Source organism: Tasmannia lanceolata, unplaced genomic scaffold (genome assembly GCF_043159265.1).
Source record: "Tasmannia lanceolata isolate RefF3 unplaced genomic scaffold, GAP_Taslan_0.1 ptg000008l, whole genome shotgun sequence".
Taxonomy (NCBI): Eukaryota; Viridiplantae; Streptophyta; class Magnoliopsida; order Canellales; family Winteraceae; genus Tasmannia; species Tasmannia lanceolata.
In genome coordinates this window covers 9,730,607-9,756,085 of record NW_027518685.1, presented here as the reverse complement: position 1 = coordinate 9,756,085, position 25,479 = coordinate 9,730,607, and the positions used below count along the sequence as shown (strand labels likewise).

Below are 25,479 nucleotides of genomic sequence, written 5' to 3'. Positions count from 1 at the left end.
AAGGGTTCCTCATTGTTGAACCTCATCGGGTTGGAACTCGGGTCGTGTCGGGTCAGGTTCAGGTTTGAGTAAATGGTTCCTGAGGTCGGGTTTGGGAGGCCAACCTGAACCCAACCCGACCCGAGTTGGACCCCTAGTTGCATTGCATGTGAGAACAGCCACCTCATATGAATTAAATAAATAAGACAAAATCTGAGCCTGTATGGGTGCTGTCACATGTAACAGTCCATCCACGAAATGCCTTCAGGGATGGTAATATATAATTGGACTGATATAAACAGACCCCTTAAAATTAGGTAATATACTTAATAATCATTAAGAAATTTACATTTATAAGGTTTTAAATAACCTCCAGGCTACCCACATGTTCCCATGTCAGTTTGTCCTGTATAAAAAGAAAAAGAAAAAACAAATAAATCAGACACTGCCATGAGGATGCTTAAATTTATGGGTGTCAACACCAATTCCCTTAACATAAATGCAGCCCTGTTCATTTGAAAATAAAGATGGAGGACAATGCCTAAATTTATGGGTGTCTCCACCAATTCTACTTTCTACTGACTGTATTGACTTGGTGGAACCCATTAGTCCAGCCCAACACTTGATAAAGAAGGCATGCGTATTTATCCATGGATTGACCAGGTTAGGAAATACAATCACAAATGAAAGAATACCAGGGTAGGATATGGCTGCTCCTTGCCAAGATTTGAAGGAAAAATCCAATATTGAGATGTTGTCACAGAAGCAGGAAAGGAAAAGACAAGACAATTCACAAGCACATTTTAGCTTTCCAGTCAAGAAAGATAAATGGTGATGATTTAAAAGAAAACAATGCGACCTTGCCAGAAAATTTCCATAGAGAATCATCAAGGCAGATAGACATCACACCAAAAGTGGTGCTATCTTTCTAGCACCTACTATCTGTTTTGGTTTCTTACAGCCCTATATGATGAATTAAAAGAAAATTGCCTCAATAGAGTATGTATAACAAAATTAAGTAAAACAAAGACAGGAAAGACAACAGAGATTAAAAAAATTCATAGAGATTACACATCTAAGTGGTAAACTTGGTAGCATCTCAGTGAAATAAACTGACCTTGGATAGGGACAGGCTCATTTTTTACCACCTCCCGAGACATTGAACTTGAAGAATATTATGTCTCCATCTAGCACTACATATGTCTTCCCTTCCTGCCTGTACTTCCCAGCAGCCTGTGATATGAAGGCAGAGCTAACTACATTTCTTAAATGTTCGAAGCAATGTAAGGATGCCAAAAGATGGGAACAGATGGTAATAAACAGAAACAGTCGATTGGACAAGCGCTAACAAGGATACTGGAACTATTAAAGCATACCTGAACTGCCGCCTCAGTGCCCAACTCTTTTAGATCTTCAAATCTCATAACCTGGAAGCCGTCATTTATTAGCGCAGTTATAATCTCTAAAGTTCATGTTGTTACATGACTAATACCCCGTACACATCTATAAGTGAAATTTTTTGTGTGCAGAATTTTTAGTATACATTTTCCTACTGTTTTACGAGTAAATTATCTTTTCAGCAATAGTGTAACGCATCACCCTAACCGTCTAGGCATGTGAATGCGATTTAATGTTACAGAATGAATGTGTCCAAGCCCATGGGACTGCATTTGCTCGTATAGATTCATCGTAAGAAATAGATCAAATACAAGTGGAAATAATTCATACCAACAAAAATATAGAGATATGGATAGATTAATAGGTGAGGGTGACTCCGTCAATGTCATTAGGTGGTTGAAAGGGAGTCATCCACATTCTTGGAGGTTCGCGCAGTGGATGGAGGAGATCCACTATCACGTGATAGGATCTTCCATATCTTACCAGAACATCAGGAGGTCAGCTAATAGCAAAGCTGATAAACTCGCTTCAGCGGGAATCAACAGGAGATCCTTAGCGGTTTTTTTATTTTCTCCCCCCTGATGCTTCGTTTGGTTGCATAAAAGCTCGGCAGCCATCGGAATTTGGTTTGGATTTGGCACGCCATTCCACGTTTGGTTGCCAAAATGCATTGGACTCCCTTAGATTCCCTTGGATTTCTCTCATGTAATAATTGTTTGTCTCTTTCTTGTCCCCTTCTTCCAAAAGCAAAGAATCATGGTTTAATTTTCTAGGGAATGATGATCTCTTTCTTTCTCTCTCTTCCCTCTCTCTCTCCTCTCTCCCTATATTGGTAATGACACCCCCTACTTTTTCTCCTACTCTCCGAGTATATTCTGCGCAACCAAACACTATTACACAATTTTCCAAGGTAATTATAGGCAAATCAAAATACTTGTCTCTTCCCTCTGACTTCCTATTCCACTACTCTCCGAGCCATTCCAAGCAACCAAACGAAGCATGAGGGTATTGGGCTTCTGTATAGCTTTTCCTTATGATCGTGGGGTTTCCCCCCCACTTTTTTCTTAATATAATTCTCTATAATTCAAAAAAAAAATTGTGACGGTTTTCAAATGCATACAATGGTGTGAATTCTGTGAATAGAGGTTCTGTAGCAACAAAATATTTGTTGCCATTAAAAAAAAAAAGAACTAAACATATTCCTGGAAACAAATTCAAATAATAACTATGTTTAAAATGAAAACATGAGGAATCCAATTTTTTTAACAGCAATGCAATATTTTAAACTCTCCTAAAAAAAACAGAAAATTAAAGAAAAATGAAAATAGGAAACAAATGAAGACCATAAAATAGTAAGCAGGGACTGACCTAGGCACAGATGAAACCTCTCTCGAAATCAGTATGGATGGCACCTGCGGCTTGAGGAGCCTTTGTCTGTCTTCTAATCTGCCAGCATTTAACCTTCAAAAGCCTGATGTTTGCTTCGACCATCAAGTCTTCGGTCAAAACATAGCTTGAAAATGTACAGTTGAAGATTTGTGCATGGTGTAAATAGCAAGAATAGAAGCTATTCGGAAAAATAAGTACCAAGAATAGAAGCCTTGGTTCCGTGAATGGGGAGAAACTTAAATACAATGGAACAAAAAGTACATGGTAACCTACAAAAGCATAAAAATAGCAATGCGCACAAAGATTACAGATAATTTGACTACTGATACAACTATCATAGTGACACAAGTGGGACATCGTCAATCAATTGGAATCGGAAAGATAAATAAATCAAAATACGAAGATTGGCAAAGTAAATGTTCAAAGGCAGACAGAATTTTATTTAAGTATTATGTCCAATTTCATGAATTTAACACTCCAGAAGAGAACAATCCACAACATAGAGAAGGATACAGGGAACCAGGATTAAATTCAACAGTGGAAATGGAAAGCAGTTATTCTTTTTTTTTTTCTTTTTTTTTAATGATAGGAAGGCAGTCATTCTAAAAGTTGCAAACAACAAATAGCACTCAGAAACTTACACGAGGAATAGCAAGAATGAGAAAAAGAAAGAATAGAGGCAGAAACACAAAACTAGAAAACAACAACAGATGCCACAAAACATACTATTTATTTGTGATTACATAAAAGCTTCCGAAGTTTCAAAGCAGAATTCCTGAAGCAGGAGCTATAGTACAAAAACTAAAAATTCAGCACAAACTTCTCTATTCATCAATAAAATCATATTGATAAAAGTAGTGAATGGAAGATTGGGTTTCTTACAAGGAGTTGAAATTTCTTTACCCCTCGCACCAATAAAGATGCAAGAGAAACAAGGAAACTTTATTGTGGACTAGGAGTCCTACCAAACTTGAAGAACTCTTCCATCTTGGCCATCTCCCATGTGAAATGTATATTGGAACCTCTGGTTCCCTAGAATTTCTGTGTTTGTCCTTATACCAATGGAGCAAGAATGTTAGTCAAAGTGCCACTTGTATTCCAGAAAAGTGTATAAAAATGCTGATCCCTCGTCAAAGTCCCCAAGAGCTTTGAAAAAAACCATTAGAATTCATGTTAATGACAACAAAGAAGAACGGGCCAGGGATGCACTCCGTCTTCCACGATCTCCACTTCTCCCCAAAACCATCATCTCCAAAAGGAAATCAACAAAGTCCCACTCCAGATGATCATATGCCTTCCCCATATCCACCTTACAAACTACCCCTGGGGTTTCTTCCTTCTTCTAAGAGGGGACCCTAATATGGAGAAATAATCAGACCCATAACCTTCTAAATCCTCTCCACCAAAACCTTGGAAATAATCTTGTATACAATGTTTACAAGGCTAATCAGCTTGAAATCGTATGCACTCTTTGAGCCACCCCTACTATGACATTCCTCTACAACTTTCATCAAGTCAACACTCGCTACAACAAAGCTTCCTAGCCAATCGCAGTTCTAACCAAATGATGATTTTCATGGATGTAGTGAGCAAATTCAAGTTTCACCAAGTTTTTAATAACGGGCTGAAGCAAACTGTCAAGGCCTGCTAGCACCGAGATGAGTGTAGGCTTCCTAGGTTCATTGTGAGTGTTGCCCAAAAAGGACCACCACACCCAATTATTTTAGAATGATTCTTCGGAAAGCATTCCACCTAGCGTTGTAGTGCACACCAAGATTTGTAATCCTAAAAACAATGATATCTACATGTGAGCGCATTACTAATGGGCGTGGGGGGAATGATGAAGCTATAATGATAGTTTCCTCAATCTGTTTGCCATCCTCTAAGTGCTTGTCAATCAATATGCAATTAATAACATCCTTACATCTTCAAGCTGATGCCATATTATGAAAAAAAAATGGACTTTGTTTTAGCACTAACAATAATTTTATTTCAAGAAAATAGCAATATAAAAAGAGAGACGAGTTATCCCAATACAACTAAAGAAATGTCACATAGGGTGATACAATTTAAAGAGGAAATCCATCTCCTACAATTAGTGAGTCTCATTCTTTGCCACCTGTTTTTTGGAACATCTCGTATATCTCCCTCAGACACGACGTCCCGTTTTTCAAAAGTTGAATTCAAAAGCGAGAATTTCGACATGGAGCTTTTCCTTTCCAAAACTCCAACCAAAATAGTTTTTGGATTCTGATTTTCCCCACCATCAATGAGGAACTTAGCATCACATGCTTCACGATTGCAAACCATCTCCTCCACTGATCCGTTTGTGGGAATCAGAACACTCTTCCTAGCATCATTTATTACTGTCAAAGTATAAAAGATAAATACTGCATTTCTCGAACAGCTTAAGCTTTTGGAGGAGTTGGTAAGTTAACATGGTATCAGAGCCAAAGGTCTCGAGTTCAAACCTCCCGAATAGCAAAAATCCACATGCGATGGTCGGCCCAAAGTGGGACCACATGTGCCACGTGTTTGCCAAGTGGGCCACACGTGCGGGGGAGTGTTAAAGTATAAAAGATAAATAACGCATTTCTCCAACAGCTTAAGCTTCTGGAGAAGTTGGTAAGTTAACAATTATCATCAATCTCGTAAGAGTACTTGGTCCCATCTCTGTGTCTCTATCACAGCATCCCACATAATTGGCCCCATCTTGGCCCACCGCCCTCATTGTTGACCATCATGCCTTCGTCTTCAATAGTTATCCGGATCATGATTAGGCAGTGTTGCGTCATGTATGAAAACAATATTATGTTGTACATCTATCATCGGAGGGAGTTAAACAGGCAATTCCTTTGTAATAAGATCTTCAAACAGATGTCACAGTCCTCGGATCTCTTGTAGAAGCTCTTCTCGCACAGAATCCCCTTCAATTACTACCTTCCAAAATGGATCCTTATCATCTTTGCCAATAGAGAAATTAACTAAGAATGTGTATCAAAATGATCTTCATTGCTTTTCTTGAACCGTGTCACTTTGTATAGTGTATGTGGGCAGCGAGTTGCTTTGACCAAGGTTTGTTGGAACAGAGCAGGCTTTCCAGTCCTGCTACCTAAAGCAGGATGCATTTCCCCTTCTAAAATAGTTAGAAAGGGGGGTGGGGGTGGGAGTGGGGGTAAAATAGATCGGTGGATGTCTATATCTGAAATAGAAAGTCAATGTATCTATATGTTATGTAGATATACATAATGGATCATATGAAGGGGATGTTATTATTTTATCAGTAATGCTGATATTTCTTAAATCTGACACTCTACTGTAGTTTCATTTCACTTATCTTTCAAAAAATATTATTTTATATCTAACCAATTGGGCTTTTTTTTTCCAGGGGGGGGGGGTGTCACATTTAAAATGTAAATAAGAGCATGGTCTGAAGCACTAGACATGTTTTAAATTTGATGACCGCAAAGGAAGCAAGAAAAAACGGACATATGCTTCTGACAAACAATCAATGGATCTTATTCTATGATGACGCATTAATTTATTATCTTCGAAGGTATTTAACGTACTCATAGGAGGACTGCGTGCACATGGTAAAACAATATCACCCAGAACCAAACAGAAGCAAACCTTCTTGCAGCACTCATGTGCTATTTTCAACTGTTTGTCGTTGCTCCTTTTCATGCTCTTTTCAAGATCCTCCACCTTCCTCTCCATAAATTCAATATCCCACAAAGACATAGAAAGCAACAAATCACAAACCTATATTCCCATGAAATAAAATCATATGCAGATATCATCATGTAAAAAGACAGTAGCCACTGCATGAATTAGATCACAAAGATTGTCTGCATCTTTACTTTCTCAATCTAATATACATGTATACATACATACATACACCTATAGATATAAACATGTAGACCACATATCAGAGACAAAATGAATCCAGCTATTCTTCACAACTAAGATGAAAAATAATGCATCAGTCACTTTATCAAGCCTGGATAACATATTGTGTGCAATTAACAGTATACAAAACTATAAATAACAAAAACATTTTTTGAATGGCCTACAGATAACAAAAGCATATAAATGAAATATTCTACCGGATAATGTTTAGATTATGCTATTTGTATGTGCAACAGTGGAACACATTGAAATCGCATTGGGCATTGCCGAGAGATTCGGTTTCGTAAGAGTTGAGTTCAAGACAGAAAAGTGATTTCTGAAAATTGTCAGCAATTCAAGCTCTCTAGCAATATAACCAACGATACAGTTTCATAAGAGTTTAGCCTAAAATAGGCAATTCAAGCTCTTCAACAATAAATAACCAACTTCACATTTTATGTCAACTGATATTTTTTTATCAACACTTTAATTCTATCATTGTAAAAGGGAAGCTGTTTGAAAATCATTAAAGGAGGAATTGTCTTGAACAGCCAAACAATCGGTTTCACTAAAATCTTCAAAGGAAGACCCTCATATCTATGTATCTGCTATATTTATTTCTTTCTTCAGTGTTTAAATCATTCAAAAATACATGCAGAAGATTAATTACAACTATAGGAAATCGAAATAGTAAAATAAAACTGTGGCTTCAAGAAGCTCTTATTTTCTTTTATTTTATTTTTATGAATGGTAAGCACTTATACAACTTGAGGACACCAGGAACCTTAACAAAACTCAGAATAAATGTGGAGAGACTCCCATCCCCATGTAAACTTACAAACTATAGGGGAAGCCAGTTTAAGAATCATTTAATACATTGAGAAAAGGATGCACAACTATTAGGATAACCACATCTTGAGCCACAATTATCACAGATTTGCAAATGTTTCTAAGTACAGTTGCCCAACTGGGAAGCATACCGTGAATGCAAAAATCCATTGGAAGGTAAACAATAGAAGTGATGCTACTGAATCTGATAGGGTTGACCTAGCAACCTGTTTTAGAAGGCTGAAACCCTAAAGAAATTATGCAACATTTTAAATTCATAAGGTCACTGCTTCCACATGTCTTAAAAAAGACAACTATTGATGAAGAAATTTGTGTCATAGTGGAATTTCTATTTTAGTCAAAGCAGGAACAATCTGAATAGAATTACATATTCTATTTAAAGAATAAAATGACATGGTGAGGGGGAGGGAGATACTGTTCTCCCACATTCCTAGGACTGCCAATGAACTTGCCGAAAAGATAGCTAAATCGAGAATGTTCAAATCTCATATGCATGTTGGGACTGAGTTCCCCAATTATCTTCCTTTGTAATCCTCCTTTTTTTCTTAATAAATTGTTATCTTCAAAAAAATGCCATGGTAAATATCAGACTCGTAGTCCATATAGCGTACAGTGACCAAGTTCAAACAAACTAGCATGCACATTTGATTTAGATTCTGCACTAAGTAGGCCTATGGCTTTGCATGAACAGAAAAAGAAATACATGTGTGTAATAGAACTTAAGCTTTTGCATGACATTAATTCCATTCTCTTCATTTATCTTCGCATACATCTACAGTCCTCATAGACCCAAGCTAACTTGCAAAAGAAGAAATGAACAATAAATAAATGAAGAAAGGACTGAGAACCCTAATCTTCGCTGGGAACCCTAATGAAGGATTTTTTTGGGCCTGATCCGAAAGGACTGAGAACCAAGTCTCTCTAACCATAAATCGAAACCTCATACAGAAATGGAAGCTCTTTCAGAAGGTCATTGGTCAACAAATCAGGAGGAGAGTCTCTGAAAAAAATAGCCATAGCATAGCAGGGTTATATCAATCGGTAAGGAATTACCCTCCAATTTATCCTGAGGAAGGGATTTATGCTTGGAAATGTAAAAAATTTCTTTCTCTCTTCAATCCTCCCTGTCTGTGAGATGCCCTCAGGTGGGAGGTAGGTTTCGACATTGGGAATTTCAAATTGCTCTCAATGATGGTGGAGTAGGATTATCATTCTACTGACAGATATTAAGAATTTAATTGGAATTGAAATGATGATTGGTCTTTTGGGGTATTGAGGGAATGCAGTGGCAGAAATTATGTTGCTTTATGAACGTTTCTGTCACTGCCATATTTATAATGAAGGCGGGGCGGTCTCCTCGATTTTGAAGTCCATCATAAATGGTTTTGTTGGAAAGAGGAAAAGAAGAGTACCATCACTCCCTCCTAATGTGGTGAAAACCTTCTTTCACACGTTTGAGATTATTTTGTGGGGCCTAACCACAGGCAGTTTCCAGTGGTTTCACTCTTTTAAATACTAGTCTTTTGGGATTTCCCAGTATGAGGAAAGAATTTCATCTCTGCTAACTCATTTAAATGGATTCAAGCGTTTCCACTCCCCCGGAGGTTCGAACCATTAAGCGACAGAGGGTGGAGAATATTGACTGCTTGATGTGGTCGACCGCCTTTTGAGGGAACTAAGAAAATGCTCATAGGAAATGGATATCTACCGGGTCGGTGTAGATGTTGTTAGAACTTTCAGTTAGTTTCTTTCTTCTGGTGGTGAACCAGTTTTTTTGGGTCTTGACTTAGGGTGGTTAGAAGAGGACTGGAATGTAAAGAATTAGGTTTTTGTACTGAATGAACACTGTGGTAGATTTATACTAGGATAGGTTTAGATGGATTCTCTATGGTTATTGGACTAAGAGCTGTGTTAACCTTTCAGATACTCTGTATGAGGGAACCTATGTATCTTTGATCTCAGCAATGAAAATTGTCATCTTTCAAAAAAAAAAGAGGAAAAAGAAAAGCAGCAACAGAATAGCAATGCAACTATTATGGACTTTCCAGGGACATTCAGAGAAAAGCCTCCTCAAAAGGAGACAGTGTCAGGACACCATGCAAACAAGTTTTTTTTGAAAAATTCAAGTCCTACTCGAACCGGAGACCTTCAGTGTGTTAGACTGACGTGATAACCAACTACACCACGAAACCTTCTCTTTTTTTACCATGCAAACAAGTTATTAATTTTATTCGCTGGAGTTAGCATTGTGAAAATGTGTTATGTTGCTACAGTCTCAACTCTCAATGCTACAGCATTGCTGTTACTTGTATCTTCCTTTTTTTATTTCTTTCCTTTCTTTTGTGTGGGTAAGCTGCGATCAAACTTGCAAACTCAAGATTAAGGCAAAAAGCCCTGTCCAATTGAAAAAAATATCCTGCCACATTGAAACTAACATGTGCAGAACATGTTTGTCAAGAGCTGAAGCTGTTATTATTGTATATACATGTTCTGTTAGAATAGTCATTTTCCGACTTTTAAAGTAAAGCAGGAATACGTTCAGCCGTAATTCTTCACTTATAACCTCCAAATCCCTCACAGGATCTACAGAGTCATCAACATGAATGATATCTGGATCTTCAAATGCTCCTGCAAAATATGTTAAAGGTGTGTTCCAGCTCAAGCTATACTTGATAAATAACAAAATTTGAAAATAAAACCAACTACATTGAAGCCAACATGTGCAAAATATCCTCAAAAATCTTCTTCTGTAGGATATAATTTGCTGTTTTTTTTGTTTTTTGGCAACAAAAGTTAGATAGTAACATATACCCCAAATAGTGTATAATCACTTCAAAGCATTTAGAATAAGTTAAGATGAAGCTCCTTGATTTTCTACAAAGCTCCTCTAATTGAAGGCACGCCATAATAAAAAGGAAATATCCAAAATCCCTGAAATATGGAGACAAGGCCACTACTGGGCAAGAAATAATGAAAAATTAGGTCATGTTCCACTAATCGCAAGCATGAAACTTTATGATGAGATACAATGACATTGACAAGAATACCCTATATGGGCACAAAGTTAAAATATCTCCATAGATACATAAAGAATACAGATAACAGGAAAAAAGATGCAACTTGTCGCATTAAATGTCCACAAAGAAGAGGAATTTCCATGCAAGGGGCCTTTCCTACATAATCGGCAGTCATGGTTTTAAATTTTTGGATTTCGGTGGAGACTGACACCGAAATCATATAAACCCGAAACGGTACTTTATTTCGTCTGAAATTTCAGCCGAAATTTTTATATTGAATAAAATACTGTTTTCTTTGTTTCGCCAGATTTCGGTCAAAATTTCGAATTTCATGGGGTCCGAAACCGGTACCGAAACCGAAATTTAAAACCTTGATTGGCACTAAGGCCCCTATCCTGTGACTTGAGGTTTTGGAAGGCAAGGGCCAAAAGTATCTCCCAAACAATAAATAAGATGGAAAAACAATTTATACTACACTAAAAGGTTCAAAAGAACATCTCACTTAAAACATGAAAAATTCCATCAACTGCACGAATATGAGATAAGAAGCTGTTTCCCAACCCTTGTCCTTCATGAGCCCCTCGTACAAGTCCAGCAATATCATGAATTTCTAAGAAAGCCGGTACCTGTGCATAATATCAGTCAAATATAATAAAGAATTGAGGATAATAAGAGAAATCCACATAAACTAAAACCGTACATGTTTGCAGACATACACATGAGCTACACAAACCATACAAGAACACTTTAAAAGTTCAAAATAAGAATCATGAGAACGCCTTGCTAGGGTAATAGATATGTGCAAGTTAAAAATAGGGTATACAAATTTGAACTTCTTCAGCAGCATTAGTGCAAACAAAGACTGGTAGCCATCTACTACAGTAACAAGGATGGGCAGGTTACTGGGGAATGAATTAAAACACACAGAGACTTTTCAGTACACTTCCTCAGCATAGCAGGCTAGCAAAAAAAAAGAACTCAAAGCGGCACAAAACCAGCTTTGGGTTCAAGTCTCATCCAGTAGGTGCATCTAAGTTAGTGGCATTCCAACTTAAAAGCTTAGACTTCGTCAATCTAATGGACTTAATCAGTAATGAACACAAATTTTAGTAAATATGATGCAAGACACAAAAGAAAGGAGATCTACTAAGGAAGATTCAGATCTGAACTTAGGCCCCGTTTGGATTGCAAGAAAAAAATTTCTAATGAAGGAAATTTTTTTCTTTTCACAATGTAGAGGGAAATAATAGGATTATGGTTAATTTCGAGGGATATCATCATAAATTTAAGCTCCCTCTAAGTAAAAATTGAATAGGTTATAGGATTGGTTCAAGTTATCCTTATTCATGTGTAAATAAAGTAGGGGATTATCGAAATATTTTTCCTTTCCAAACTTTTACAGAAAATTCCTGCAATCCAAACAAGGCCTCGGGATAAAACTGATTGTTTGCAGTAGTTTGGACTTTAGACAAATAACTGAGTTCAGATTTAACATGCCTTAAAAGAAGTAATCAAACTGGGCTGACAGGTTGTGGCCAGAAAGAATAGCATACATTAAACAGAACTGCATATAAAATGCGTTCAGAGATGTGTGTAACAAACCTCGCTCTTTGGTTTGAACAATTGACAAAGCCAGTCAAACCGCTCGTCAGGTATGTTGACTCGCGCCTCGTTGGGCTCTATAGTACAGAAGGGGAAGTTCTCCGCAGGTATGGACAACTTTGTGAGAGTGTTGAAGAGGGTAGACTTTCCCACATTAGCCAATCCTACCTACAAATCAAAATCTAATAAAGCTCAGCAATTATCCTTATGATTCAGTTAACTAGCTCAGAGCTTGTAAGGCTGACTCTGATGCAGCAATAAGTAAAAATGGGCAAATTACAGAACTGATGAAAACTTCAAGAGAGTTTGAAGTGGGGTCTTTCTCCATGGGAATTAGCAACCTGGGGTTTCTTTCAGGGCAATGATAAATTCGCACCCCCTGCAGGATAATTCGCACCACTGTAAAGGGGGGTGTCAGGTGTGCCATATGTGGCAGTAACATTTTTGACATGAATTCACATTCAAGGGGTGCGAATTATCCTACAGTGGGTGTGAATTTATCATCTCCCTTATTTTATCCTAACACAGGCTTTCTATCCTCCGTAGAAGCAGCGTAGTAAAAAACAAAGGCTTATTAGAGGTAAAATGATCAAGATTATAGGGAACGGAACCGGGCGTGCTTTAGAAAAACGAGGTGTTACCAAGTCATCTTATTTTAGAATTAAGATGGCATCTCTGAATAGGCAAAGGTTCGTATCCCAAACGATTTTTCAAGATACTGCTCGAGTTTTAGCAAAGCTGCTCTACAAGATGGTATTGATTGGTTCAAAGACCTTAAACAGAACATTGTTAATTTGTTATAGGGGAGGGTACTTGATGTTGGTATCAGATTCAAATGATAAGTGCACTGTTCAATGCAAGACAACAACAGTCCATTGAAAATAAAAAAGAACAATATGTTCGAGGAGGAAATTAGAGATATTTTGTTCCACCGCAGAGAATTATCAATTTCTTACCTCCGAAATAATTTTCGTAATACACCGAACAATAATTTGTGGGATTTAATGGTTCCTACGTGCAAATTAATTCCTTTCTTTTAACTTGGTTCTATGGTAGGGCCCAATTAGTTTATTGGGTAGTAAAGATAATAACAAATAGAAAGGAATTAGTGACTTGGAATGTGTAACAAGAGTCAATCTTCGAGAGAAGATTTCATCGAAACAATTGGTGACTTGGAATGTGTAACAAGAGTCTATCTTCGAGAGAAGATTTCATCGAAACAATTGGTGACTTGGAATGTGTAACAAGAGTCAATCTTCGGGAGAAGATTTCGTCGAAACAATTGGTGACTTGGAATGTGTAACAAGAGTCAATCTTCGGGAGAAGATTTCATCGAAACAACTCTCTCTCTCTCTCTCTCTCTCTCTCTCTCTCTCTCTCTCTCTCTCTCTCTCTCTCTCTCTCTCTCTCTCTCTCTCCATTTGCTTTACTGGGTCAGAAAACTGGAGGAATTAAAATGGCCAAAAAAAGAAAAGGAGAAAAAAACAAAAATGTCGATATGCTGACAAAAAAGGAAAAACTAGGAGAGAGAGAGAGAGAGAGAGAGAGAGAGAGAGAGAGATTTAGTTTATTTCCCGTTGATTGCCCGATTTCCGCTTCCTAAAGACAGAATCAAATCTACACGCAGACATGGAATCTGCATCGGCCAACATGGATTCTGTTAGAAAACTTGTACTGTAATCTGTAATTTTTTGGATCCGAGATTTACCACTGATTAGAGTTCTACAGAGATGAATCAATACCACCAGATGCAATAGACAACAAGAATAGACCTGTAAATAAAATAGAAAAAAAAGACTTATCGAGTTGAGGCACGAAGAATCTTCGTTGTCCTTTAGGCAAATCTCGCCCCCACTATGACGAATCAACGGTGCAGATGGGCATTTCGGTATATGCCTTCAGGATACAACAACTCTTGTTCCAGGGGTGTGCACTCAAGCAATCTGGATGCCTTAGAACTCTCTTATATGTGCCAAAAATGCCTTGATCAGAAAGCTTTGGGGGAAAAACATAAATTGCAGAAAAGCAAAAAACAAGAAAGAAGAACGAGAAGAGAGGAAGACTTTTCGCTTGTGATATCTTTCTACTCTCTCTAAATCCAATTTTTATAGAAAGGAAAGTATCCGTTGGAAGCGAAACATTGCAATACTTATTGCGTAATTAATATTTTCTAAACGGCCCACTAAGCACGTGGAGACGTTTCCAAACGGATTCTAACAAAATTATTATGGAAAAAATAATAAGAAAGGAAAAAAGAAAAATAAAAGAAAGCCTAGGGTCCATGCGCGCGGCCAGGCCAGGCCAGCGGCACGCGTGTGGTATGGACTAACCCACCGAGCCACCCGACGGCTCATGCGCGAGGGTCTCCCATTTTCCGCTTTCTCATTCACAAGACAATGAGAGTGAAAGTTATATATGGCCACTCACTCCCTCATAAACTTCCCATCTTGGACTAAAGGTACTCACAAGACTTTAGTCATTTTGGAAGGAAGTTCAAATTTAGGTAGAGACTTCCAAAATCATAAAGTAAGTCCTAAAGAACAAACCACAAGAAGATAAATAGAATCTCGTTTGGAAATTTTGAATTGCAAAGAACTTTTAAAAAATGAAAGTCAACAGATTACATGTCACCTTCTCTTCCTGGTGAATGGATGCAACAGCATTGCCACTCAGCGCATTTTGAAGGGGAAAAAAGCACAAATTCCGCCTCTTCTATGTGGTGAATGGTTCAAATAAACAAGTAAAACTTTCTCAAAACATTCGGGATTGGAATCTAGGAAAAAGAGAATGATGGAAAATAAATTTTTCGTGAAAATAATATTTCATGGAAAAATTCCAAGGTCCAATAGCTTTGCAAGTTTACCTGAAAACAAGGGAAAATTTTATTTAAAACCCCCATGGAAATTGAGTTTCCCAAATGCTGGAAAACTCAATTTCCATGAAAAAAGTAGGGAAAAGTTTCCTCCCCACTATTCCCTACGGATGCACGCAGTGGCCCACAAACCACGTGCATCACGATAAGTCCGGGGGATTCGAACACTCGTTGCGGGAGGAAACCCGCGACTTTATGCCGAAGAGCAAACCCGCGACTTAAATGCAGAGATGCTTTTGGCATACCCTTTTTCAACAATTTTCTTCCTCAACAATTGGAACCTTTTGAAGAGGAGTTACCATGGAGATTTCCAAAGAACATTCTTTTTAATCGGGCTTCAGGGAGGATTTCCTTGATATAATTTTGTGCAGATTGGAAATGTCTTTGGGAAATGATACCGGCACAACCATGTTTTAATAATTGCACGGTCATAGCTTGTCTTTTCTTTTCAAATTAGCTTCTGAGAGCTTTTTGGGAAGTGTAATAACCTTTTGACAGCTCTATAAATACTAAAAGACAAGTTACTTTAGTGCAAATAACAAAAGATAGCTGTGCTGATATCATTTTCTTTTCCTTTTTTCCTTCTTCCATGAGACCCGAAGTTAATCGATGGCCCAAGTCAATGCATGAAAATTCAAAAATTCGGGGCCTAGAATAATCTGATTGGCGTGGTTTCTGGGCGGTTGTCCATTGGAGCTTACCAACTCGAGCGATCCCGTTCACATGCACATTACATGTAAATTGAATTAGGATAGATTTTTTGTTCTTTTCAAGAAGCCAACCAAACAACATAAATTTAAAAAAAAAAATTCCAGGAAAATGGTTTCCGTGCCGACAGAATGTTCAGACAATAGAAGTAACGAAGAAAATACAAAAGGAAAGCGACAGGAGGAAAACAGAGCTTGAATAGGATAAAGGAAGATAGTACTATCAGGTGGTCCGAAGGAGCCAATCAAGCTGAAACCGTGTACAAAAATGGCAGCTATTAGATGATGGCAACCGTTCGAGCAAGAGATTTGTCGGTAAATGCATACCATTGGTCTTTTTAGTTGAACCAAGTGTAGTATTAGGTATCTAAGCAATACCGCCAAAATCTCCAGAGCCGATGGAAGTATGGAACGCACTAAGCCCTTTAAACCTGTCTCATACCAGGCCGGGTCCCATATCTCAACCTGGCAAACAGGTAAATCCGACCCGTACAATTCCGGGTCAAACAGGCCGGATAAAAAATGACCCAGAAATTACTGGTCACTATTTGGTTGACCCGGACCCCACCCATACGGGCCGGCTGGGTGGACCCACGGGTCACCCTTTTTTTTAATGATTTTTTATTTTTTTTCTTCTGTTTTTTAAGATTTTATTTATAGGGATTTGCTAGCCACCTTCCATAATAGCTATTTATGTTGACCTTTTAGCAAGTGCAAACTGCAAAAGATGAACGGAAGTAATTTGCTACAAAGGTGGCTAGCAATAATAATCATACAGTGCTAAGTTTTGGAGAAAAATTATGGTAAAAATGTTTCAAATTAGAAAAACTACGAAAAAAAATACAAAGACAAGGTACCTCTATAGAAAATTTACAGAAAGCTATGAAAAAATGCATCAAAATATGAAAACTACGGGAAAAAGGCCAAAACGTTGTTACACTTCTTCTCTAAGGGCACCCACCGGTATTCTCTACGGGCACCACGGGTCCACCCAGACCGGCCCAGTTTTTATGGGCTGGGTGAACCCGTGGGTCGTTTTCAAACAGGTCACAAATGAGTGTCCCGGACCCTGAAAATACGAGCGGGCCGGGTCGACCCGCGGGTCTGGGTCACTTCTTGCCCGGTATACTCATACATAGACAGGGCCCCAATCACGACCACAACATGCAGACCATTGATCAGTGATTATACCTAAACAAACCAACGAGTCTGAGTTCTGTTCTATTTTTATTTTTCCTAGAAAAATTGGATGTCGTTGACGGCCTATTCAGCTTACCATGATATTAACAAACGGTGGGTCTAAACAAACAAATACAAAGTAAAATAAGAAAAGAAATACTTAAAACCGAACAGAGTCAATAACCACTGTTAACAAGCTACTGACCAACAGAAAACCAACCTCCAACAAAGTCTGATCAAGAAAGAACATACATTTTTAGCGTGATTGCTCGAAACCCAAATCAAGATGGTCTATTCATCATCGGTTGAATAGAACCCAAATAAATAGAAGAACATAAAAAATGAATTACATCAGATAATAACTAGATTCAACAAAATGACATGATACTAGGAGTCTCTCTCTTGATCTCTCTCTAGAGAGATAATAGATATTGTGGAATGAATCCTACATTTCTATAGCTCTGAGCAGAACAAATTCAAAGAATATTAGAATACTCAGTACTCAAAACATTCACAGACCTCAGAATCATCTGTAGATTACAAAGAAAAAGTACAACAGGTAGAATAGAAATTCATGATATGCTTATTGTGCTCACCTGCCTTGAGGATTAACCAGCTGTGAGAAATCAACAATTCCTAAGGCATCTTCAGAACCAGTCCTCGCCGCCGATCCCCCCTCCTCAGGTTTTGACTCTACAAGGCTTTCTTCTACACTTGAAATATTCATAGATGATCCATTCTCTCCCTCTACGATCCGAGGAAGACTAGGCATGGTGGTGAATCTCACCTCAGTCCTTACAAAAGAATCACCATCATTGCCTCGTGTAGAAGCTTCTTGAAGTTGCAAGACATACTCCAAGTGCCACAGAACTTCACCCATCGTAGGCCGGTTCTTCCCCTCATCGGCAAGGCATTTCCCAGCAATCTCCCCATATTTCTTCAAAGATTCCAATGAACAATTGCCTTTGAGTTGAGGATCCATAATGGTTTCAAGCGAGCCTTTCCGCTGCCATTGAATTGCCCATTCAGCAAGGTTGATCTGATCTTTAGGCAACGTTGGGTTTATGACCGACCTTGCACAAACAACTTCAAATAGTACAACACCAAACGAGTAAACATCGGATTTATCAGTTAACTGTTGTCTCCGAAAGTATTCAGGATCGAGATACCCAAAGCTTCCTTTCACAGCAGTACTCACGTGAGTACGATCAAATTCCGGACCAGTCTTCGACAACCCAAAATCTGCCATTTTTGCAACAAAGTTCTCATCCAACAATATGTTCGTAGTTTTAACATCCCTGTGAATTATCCCTCCGTCGGATCCGGTGTGAAGATAATGAAGCCCACGAGCAGCGCCAATACAAACATCTAGCCTCTGCTTCCATGAAAGAGGTGGAAGATCACTTCCAAATAGATGGTTCCTTAGAGTGCCATTTTCCATGTATTCGTAAACCAAAATCATCTCCTTTTTCTCCTCGCAGTATCCAATCATGGAAACCAGATGCCTGTGCCTCAGCTTTGATAGCATTTGGATCTCTGTTTCAAATTCCACTAAGCCTTGTTCAGATTGTGGATGCGCTCGCTTGATTGCCACTAGTGTCCCATCGTCAATCTCACCCTTGTAAACCTTACCAAAACCTCCAGTTCCAATAACTAGAGACTCATCAAAGTTTTTCGTTGCAGTTCTGATTTCGGCTATCGTAAATCTCCTTCCAGTTCTAGTAGTAGCCATTGACCAATTCACATTTGCGGGAAATTTAGATGCCTGTGCATCGGTGGTGCTTTCAACAGTCCCATGAAGGAACAATGGGCGCATTCCGGCAGGCTGGTTTTTGTCAGGAACTGATTTCCTTCTTCGGTTGCGGAAACAGAAAATTGCAGTACATAATGTGGAAAGAATTGCAATTAAAACAATACTTGCACCAACAGCTACCCACAGAACCGGTCTCTTCGAATTCTTACCCGACGTCGTATTTCCAAGTGAACCAAATCTCTCAGAAACACTTGCAAGGTTGCCATTTCTGCTGACCTTGAAAATCTCTAAACCATTCAAAAGTGCATCAGTACCTAAAGCACCAGCCGACGTATCAGGACCCAATTGAATCCAGAGTGTGTCTATCTGCTGAGACACTTCATCGGCATAATCCTGATGATACGCCTTGTTCTTCCCCCCTGCACGCAAAAAGACATCAAAATTTTCGGCTGCAGTGTGGTTATTTATGTAAATCCGAAAATTCCTCTGGTTGGGTTTGTCATAGAACAGCTCGCAGAAATGTAATCGAACCAAGTATTCAAAATCAGGGTCTATGTCGAATTTCCACGACATGTTGAATCGGGTATCCATGACTTGAATGTCCATCATAGTCCTTGCTGTTTCATAGACGAGAAGAGGTGCAATCAAAGAATCATTGGCGGATGCATAACTAATATTCGAAGAATTACTTCTCATAGTACTGGCATCAGCAGTAAACATATACCTAGCATCTGATTCCCATTTTCTCCATAATTCTTGATCCTGGTCCGGCCTGATTTCCAATCCTCCCACATTCAATCTATACATGGTTTCAATTCCCTGTTCGCTCAAATTCAAAGAAACGTTACCACCATTACCATGTACTTTGTTAACAGAATCCATGATCAAATCCTTAAGAACTGGAATAACCTCAATGGCATTCACAAAAGCAAATGACTTGTCATTGGGGATAAACTTGATCAGGAGCTCATTTGAACTTGCACTAAGGAAATACTCTTTTACCAATGCGGAAACAGTCGAATTATTCCCCAATCTCTGCAAGTAGGAATCCTTTCGGAAAATCTCACTGGTGACACTGAATTTAGAGACTAGTTTGAGATTGTTTGCTGTTACATCGAATGATGACTCGTTCACATTGAGATTGTCGAATGGGAAGGGAAAGAAATGCAGCCTAACAAAATATTTTCCGGGGTCGACTCTAAAGGAGTAATTTGAAACTTCAGTAAAAATTCGAGCAGTCTTGTACAAATTACCATAGATAGAATCTCCACTGAGCGTGGCTGTAGATGCAACCATACCCGGAGAGCTAAGGGTCAGATTATTATCAGAAGATAAATCCCCAACCCATCTCCTACCATCCACATTGATACTAGAATTTGTACCACAATCAATCAGAAGAGGTTTGATTTGAGCTTCTCCAATTCCAATAAAAACAGACATGAAAATCACATAAATCACGCCAAGAACCTCCATTCGTTTTATCCTCCCAATCAAATATGTCTGAACAATTGGCGATTTTTAGGATTTCGTGGAAAAGTCCTTACAATATGGAGAAATTACAGTAAACAACTATAATTCTCCCTTCAAATTATATGAAAACAGAAGACCAGGAAAAAAACCCAACTCCAGAATCAGCCAAAAAATTATTTGAATGAACTCAGAGATGGCTAATGAAAATCTCGAACAAATCCGGAAGACTTTTATTCTGTTTTTAACTGTTGTTCAGTTCATCAAGTTTACTGATCTTCAGAGAATAAACACTCCAAAAGGCTACAAAAATAAATGATACAAACAGCCAGAAAAAAACTGAAACTTAATATTCCCTTAAATTAAGAACATAACTTCCAACTTTACCATCAAATCCATCTGGTTTCTTCTTCTGGCCTTTTTTCAATTAGGGTTTTTCTATCATCAGATTAAAAAAAAGCCATAAGATCAACAAATACCCATGCAATCCACTCAATATACTGATCTTCCAAACAAGCTTATTGAGTCTGATCAATAAAGATTACACAAAAATCAATACACAAAACAAAAGTAAAATGAAAAGGCTAAGATATTTGATATAAAATACAAGTTTTCCTTACCAGGGAGATGAAAATCCACTGAAAGATCACAGATTGATAATTCTGGAAAAATGGGTTTCTCAGATTAGGAAAGGAAAATCAGTGTTGGATGAAAAGGAAAAAAAATCAAGTGGAAGAGGAATGAGTATAGATTCTGAAAATGGTTTTCCTTTTTGGCCGTTTCTATTTTCTCTTTTTCCTGTTCCCTCTTTCTCACTGGTCGTGTCTGATATTATGAGAAGTCTTAACATGAGACTTGAATGATAACTCAATCCGGGCCGCGCACGTGACCTTAGCATGATCCGTACCATTGAGTTTGGAATCTCAATTTAGGGCCCACGTGATGAACGATTAAGATCATGCTGATTTCGTGTTGGTAGCCACCTCAGCCTTCGGATGCGCTTCTCATATTAAGAGCTGCGGACAGTTTCTTTTCTAAATTTTTTTGGGCCATGATGAATTCGCACCCCAGATAGGATAATTCGCACCACTGTAAAGGAGGGAATCAAGGCATGGGCCATGTGTGTCTCAACGCTTTTTTAACGTTTAATGTGGTGCGAAATATCCAACAGGGTTTTTTTTTTTTTTTCCCCTTATCTCTCTCTATATCTTTTGATATTTTTTATTTTTAAAGGGTGAGTGTGGTTGTTTGAATTGACAGAGATGGAGCTCCATTATTTTGACGGTGGGGCACATGCTTTTGTCAGGAAGAAGATCAACAAAGCAATTATTGAAACAACATACCAGAAATACCCTTACTCTTTCATTGAATTGTCAAACCCATCCTGGAGGGGCTAAAAACTCAAACTAAATTACCCCTAACTTCAGAGTTTTTACTTTTTATCTTGTGTGCGCGTGAACCGGTATTTTTCAAAATCCAACAGTGGGCCCCACTTTATAGGACGATCCAAACCATTCATTTATTGGGCGACAACATAAATTGACTGTGTCCAGTAGATCAACTCAAATTCTCAATAAGATGTTCCTAGAGATTTTATATGTTATATGCCCTTATAGTACGTACGGTACGGACCACACTATAGGATGATCCAAACCGTCCCATGTGATGGGCACAATGTAAATAGGTAATAATATGCAGTTCCTCTATAGATTAGATGGTTGGGATCATCCTATGGAAATGTTATTTTTTTGGGTCACAACCTATTTAAGTTGCGGCCCATCACATGGACGGTTTGGATCATCCTATAGTGTGGTCCGTACCGTGCATTTTGAAAAATACAGGACTATAAGGGCTTACACCACATAAAATCTCGATGTTCCTAACCCTCCTATCTATAAATCTTTCTATAATGTGCAGTCCCTTTTGTTTAATATCAGAAAATATCTGCTTCACCAACTTATATCAGCATGTACCTGGAATATCGATGTATAGTGATATTTTGGTTATATTTTAGGGATAAATACATTTACACCCCCTCTAGTTTCTGACACATCCACTTCCCTCCTAACCCTTCAATCTATGGACAAACCTTCTGCTGAGGGGGCAAACCCTAAACAAATTGAAACTACAGGGGTGTATTTGTCACTTTTTAAACTATAGGGGTGAAAGTGGATGTGTCAAAAACTAGAGGGGGTGTAAATGTAATTATCCCTATATGTTAAAATAATGCAATATGTATTGGATAATAATATATCTTAAATCCATCCCCATATAGGGCAGTGCTTAGAGAGAGGGAGTCGATTTAAGATATTAGGGGGTCGATTTATCAATGCCCTATTTTACATTCTATGCTACTAATATTCACACAGCTAAGTTTTGATAATATAGCGAGCTCACTTTGTTTTTTTATTTTCTAATTGGTTGGTAGGAGCTTTTTGGGAATTATAAGGGTTCTAACAGCTGGTTAAATAATAAAAGACAGAGTGAGCTCTCCCATCATCAAAACATTTAAACATTGCAGGTGCGAATATCAGTTTCCTATTTTTAATTTGTGAATATTTTAAAATCATGTTGATCATGGTGGGGGCTTTGATGAACCGTAGGTCGTGTCTGGGATTTGCTAGGAAATTTGGCAGAAAGTCATTTTGGAACTCACTTTTGCAGTAGAGAATAGCCTCAATGGCTCACTTTTTAGCAAGATTTTGGCTTATTCATTTAATTCAGATGAGGTGGCTCCTCTCTCCTGCAAAAGTGAGCCGATAACCGGCTCTCTCCAAATTGCCTAGCATAATATCCCTAACAACTAACAAGAATCATCAATCAAAGGCGTTAATTGTCATTATCAAAAGTTGATGGTAGACTGTCTATTTTTGATTTAGAGATCAAGCTGTACGTATTAATTAAATGACAAAACTGCCCCCCCCCGCGCCACGGTTCGGTAGGTCTAAAGGGCAGAAGTGGCACGTGCCCTCTTCTTGGATCCACGTCATTTTTAGTTACATTTTAAAATCGGTTGAAAAAGTAAAATTAGTTACATTTGAAGACGTGGATCCAATCAATAGCCCTTTTTTGGCTCTTTATGCAAGGGCTCCCTTGTATCTATCTTCTTCAAAGTAAATAGAGATAAGGAGTGGTGACACAAAATACCTTATATGAATAAATAAATGTTTAAGCAACAGAGCCATTTTAAAAAATAGAAATTGGGAATGATTCTTACTTGATTGGCCTTACATCATTTAAAAAAATGGAATTTTACAAGAAGAACATGCAAACTTTCACTTTAGGGAAAACATACATCACAGTAGTAGAGTAAATGAAAAATAACCAGGATTGAATTTGGTACCAACTGATTCTTTTGATCTTCCTTTTGCTCTGGTTCTTACTTGTTGATGTGGGGTCTTCGAGATGTAAGCAAAGTGACACCAACCTCCTCCCCTCTACCTCAAAATCGTCGATACCAGCCCACATGAAACAAAACAATCAGAAATACTTTTAGAAACAAAAAGTTAAAGGGAAAAAAATAAATTAATTCGCCGACCTTCTCTAGCTAAAAGAAATGATATTGATAGAGTAAAAAAAGGTAACAAAAATCCCACTTTCATAAACGAAAGAGTTGAAAATATCACAGAGGAAGGGACAAAAACAGATAAAAAGGCATTGATAGAGCAAATAAAACACAGAAGAAGAATCAAACCCTAAGCTTTCCGGCAGGAAGATCGATCTCCGCCATGAGAATACAAACATGCAACCAATGATGACAAGAGCTGCTGTTGGATCAAATATCAAGGGTGGTAGCTTTATCGTACCACATTTACTTGTTCATAACACCTTTCATCATGTAGTTTCTCCCTAAAAACTATATAAAAGGAACACCCAGGACTATAAAAGGGGGTGAGAGAAAACACTGACAAGAGATCACTCACAGCGATCAATGTTAGGGTCCACAAGGGGACATGTATGTGAATCATGATCGTTGATCGTGTAGAAGCATTACGAGTTGACCTAAATGGTCTTGGTCCCAGGCCAAAGAAGCATCCCGTGGCATGCCACACCTCTGTCCTTGATTCCTTGTAGCATTTTCCATGAAAACAAAGCATTGAGAAGAGAATTAAGTGTATTCGCATATGATAAATAAACGTAGATATCAAAGTACATCTCAACTCCGTGATGTTATGGATCTGCTTTGAAAATATAATTAAAACAATCTAAACATTCAATTTATATTTTTTTTTCCGCTAATGATTATAAAAGCTTATATTCATTGAGACATACTGCTCTTAGAATATTATGTGTATGTATGTTTCTCTTTGTCCTTTAGGAGCTCCTTAGGCTAAAAGATGACAAGTGGCGCAACGAGATCGCTCTGTAATAAAAAACCATAACCAAACAATTTAAATGAGTGCTTTCTGTCCTGATCCATGCTTACAAGAAACAACTTAAGTATACTTAAATCACATATCCATCAAACTTGTCGAGCATGGATAAACCAATGACAGTTCCACACGTATAATAAAGCTTAAATATGTAGTTGGGTCTTGGTTGCATGTGTTTCAAGATACTTTTTCTCTAAGTGGACGCATCTTCTGCACAAGGTTTACTATTGGGGATGTTCTAGCTCAATGGGCAATGAAAATCCTTGGTTAAGCTGTACCTTGACTATCCTACTTGGATAATTTTATCTTCAACAAACTGTTGAGATTGGCTACCCTATAGTATAGTTTATTATACTTACAACTACGGTTGTTCTTGACGTGAGCGGTGGATAGCAAGTCTTGTAAAATTAGGATCATGACATTCAACACAAATCTAGAATAACCAATGATCACATCAATACAATAGTTCTAATAGAAACAAATTCAAACTAGATCTAACCATGCAAATAAACTAGATCGAATACAAAGAAAGCTTAAGAAGCTATCTCGGTCGGCCATGGCGGTGATCGACTGGGCTGGATCTTCTACCGCCTCTCTGATTTGCCTTATCTCTGATGGAGAAGCCTTTGGTCATGTTAGATGGCAATAAATACCAACCCCTTATTTATAGAAAAATGCCCTCTTAGAGTTTCACCTATAATCGAACTCTAATTGGCTTAACCAGACATGCTTGAAGTAGTTGATTGGGCTATGGTAACCGTCCACGACTCAAGTGGGATGAGATGTAATGATTACCCTTAACCTCTTTACTAATCACTTTGATCAATGGGTAGTCCCAATAATTTCATTCTTAAGCTCATTCTCCATTCTAGATAAAACCGCGGCTTGCTATCCCCATAGATTGCAGTTCCATTGTGATATTTAGCAAAGAATGAGCATCGATCTACATTCAAGTCATCATCAAATGGTAAGAAATGTTAAATTGGAGGGCCTTAATTAATTGAAA

The 25,479-nt window shown here is 38.1% G+C and overlaps 1 protein-coding gene and 1 pseudogene across 2 annotated transcripts; both read right to left on the bottom strand.

Moving 5' to 3' along the window:
* Positions 1–618: 618 nt before the first annotated feature.
* LOC143882706 (obg-like ATPase 1) lies at positions 619–12,450 on the bottom strand (annotated as a pseudogene). The gene is made up of 9 exons (XR_013252301.1): positions 12,403–12,450; positions 12,123–12,290; positions 11,023–11,146; positions 10,041–10,131; positions 6,336–6,496; positions 2,883–2,890; positions 2,746–2,838; positions 1,356–1,406; positions 619–1,212 (listed from the first exon to the last, which is right to left on the bottom strand). The product of XR_013252301.1 is annotated as an obg-like ATPase 1 (transcript).
* Positions 12,451–17,161: 4,711 nt separating this feature from the next.
* On the bottom strand, positions 17,162–21,116 carry HERK2 (hercules receptor kinase 2). The gene is made up of 2 exons (XM_077387761.1): positions 20,721–21,116; positions 17,162–20,627 (listed from the first exon to the last, which is right to left on the bottom strand). The coding sequence occupies exon 2, from the start codon at positions 20,104–20,106 to the stop codon at positions 17,473–17,475; it is 2,634 nt and encodes an 877-aa protein (XP_077243876.1). The 5' UTR covers positions 20,107–20,627; positions 20,721–21,116; the 3' UTR covers positions 17,162–17,472.
* Between the last annotated feature and the right edge of the window lie 4,363 nt (positions 21,117–25,479).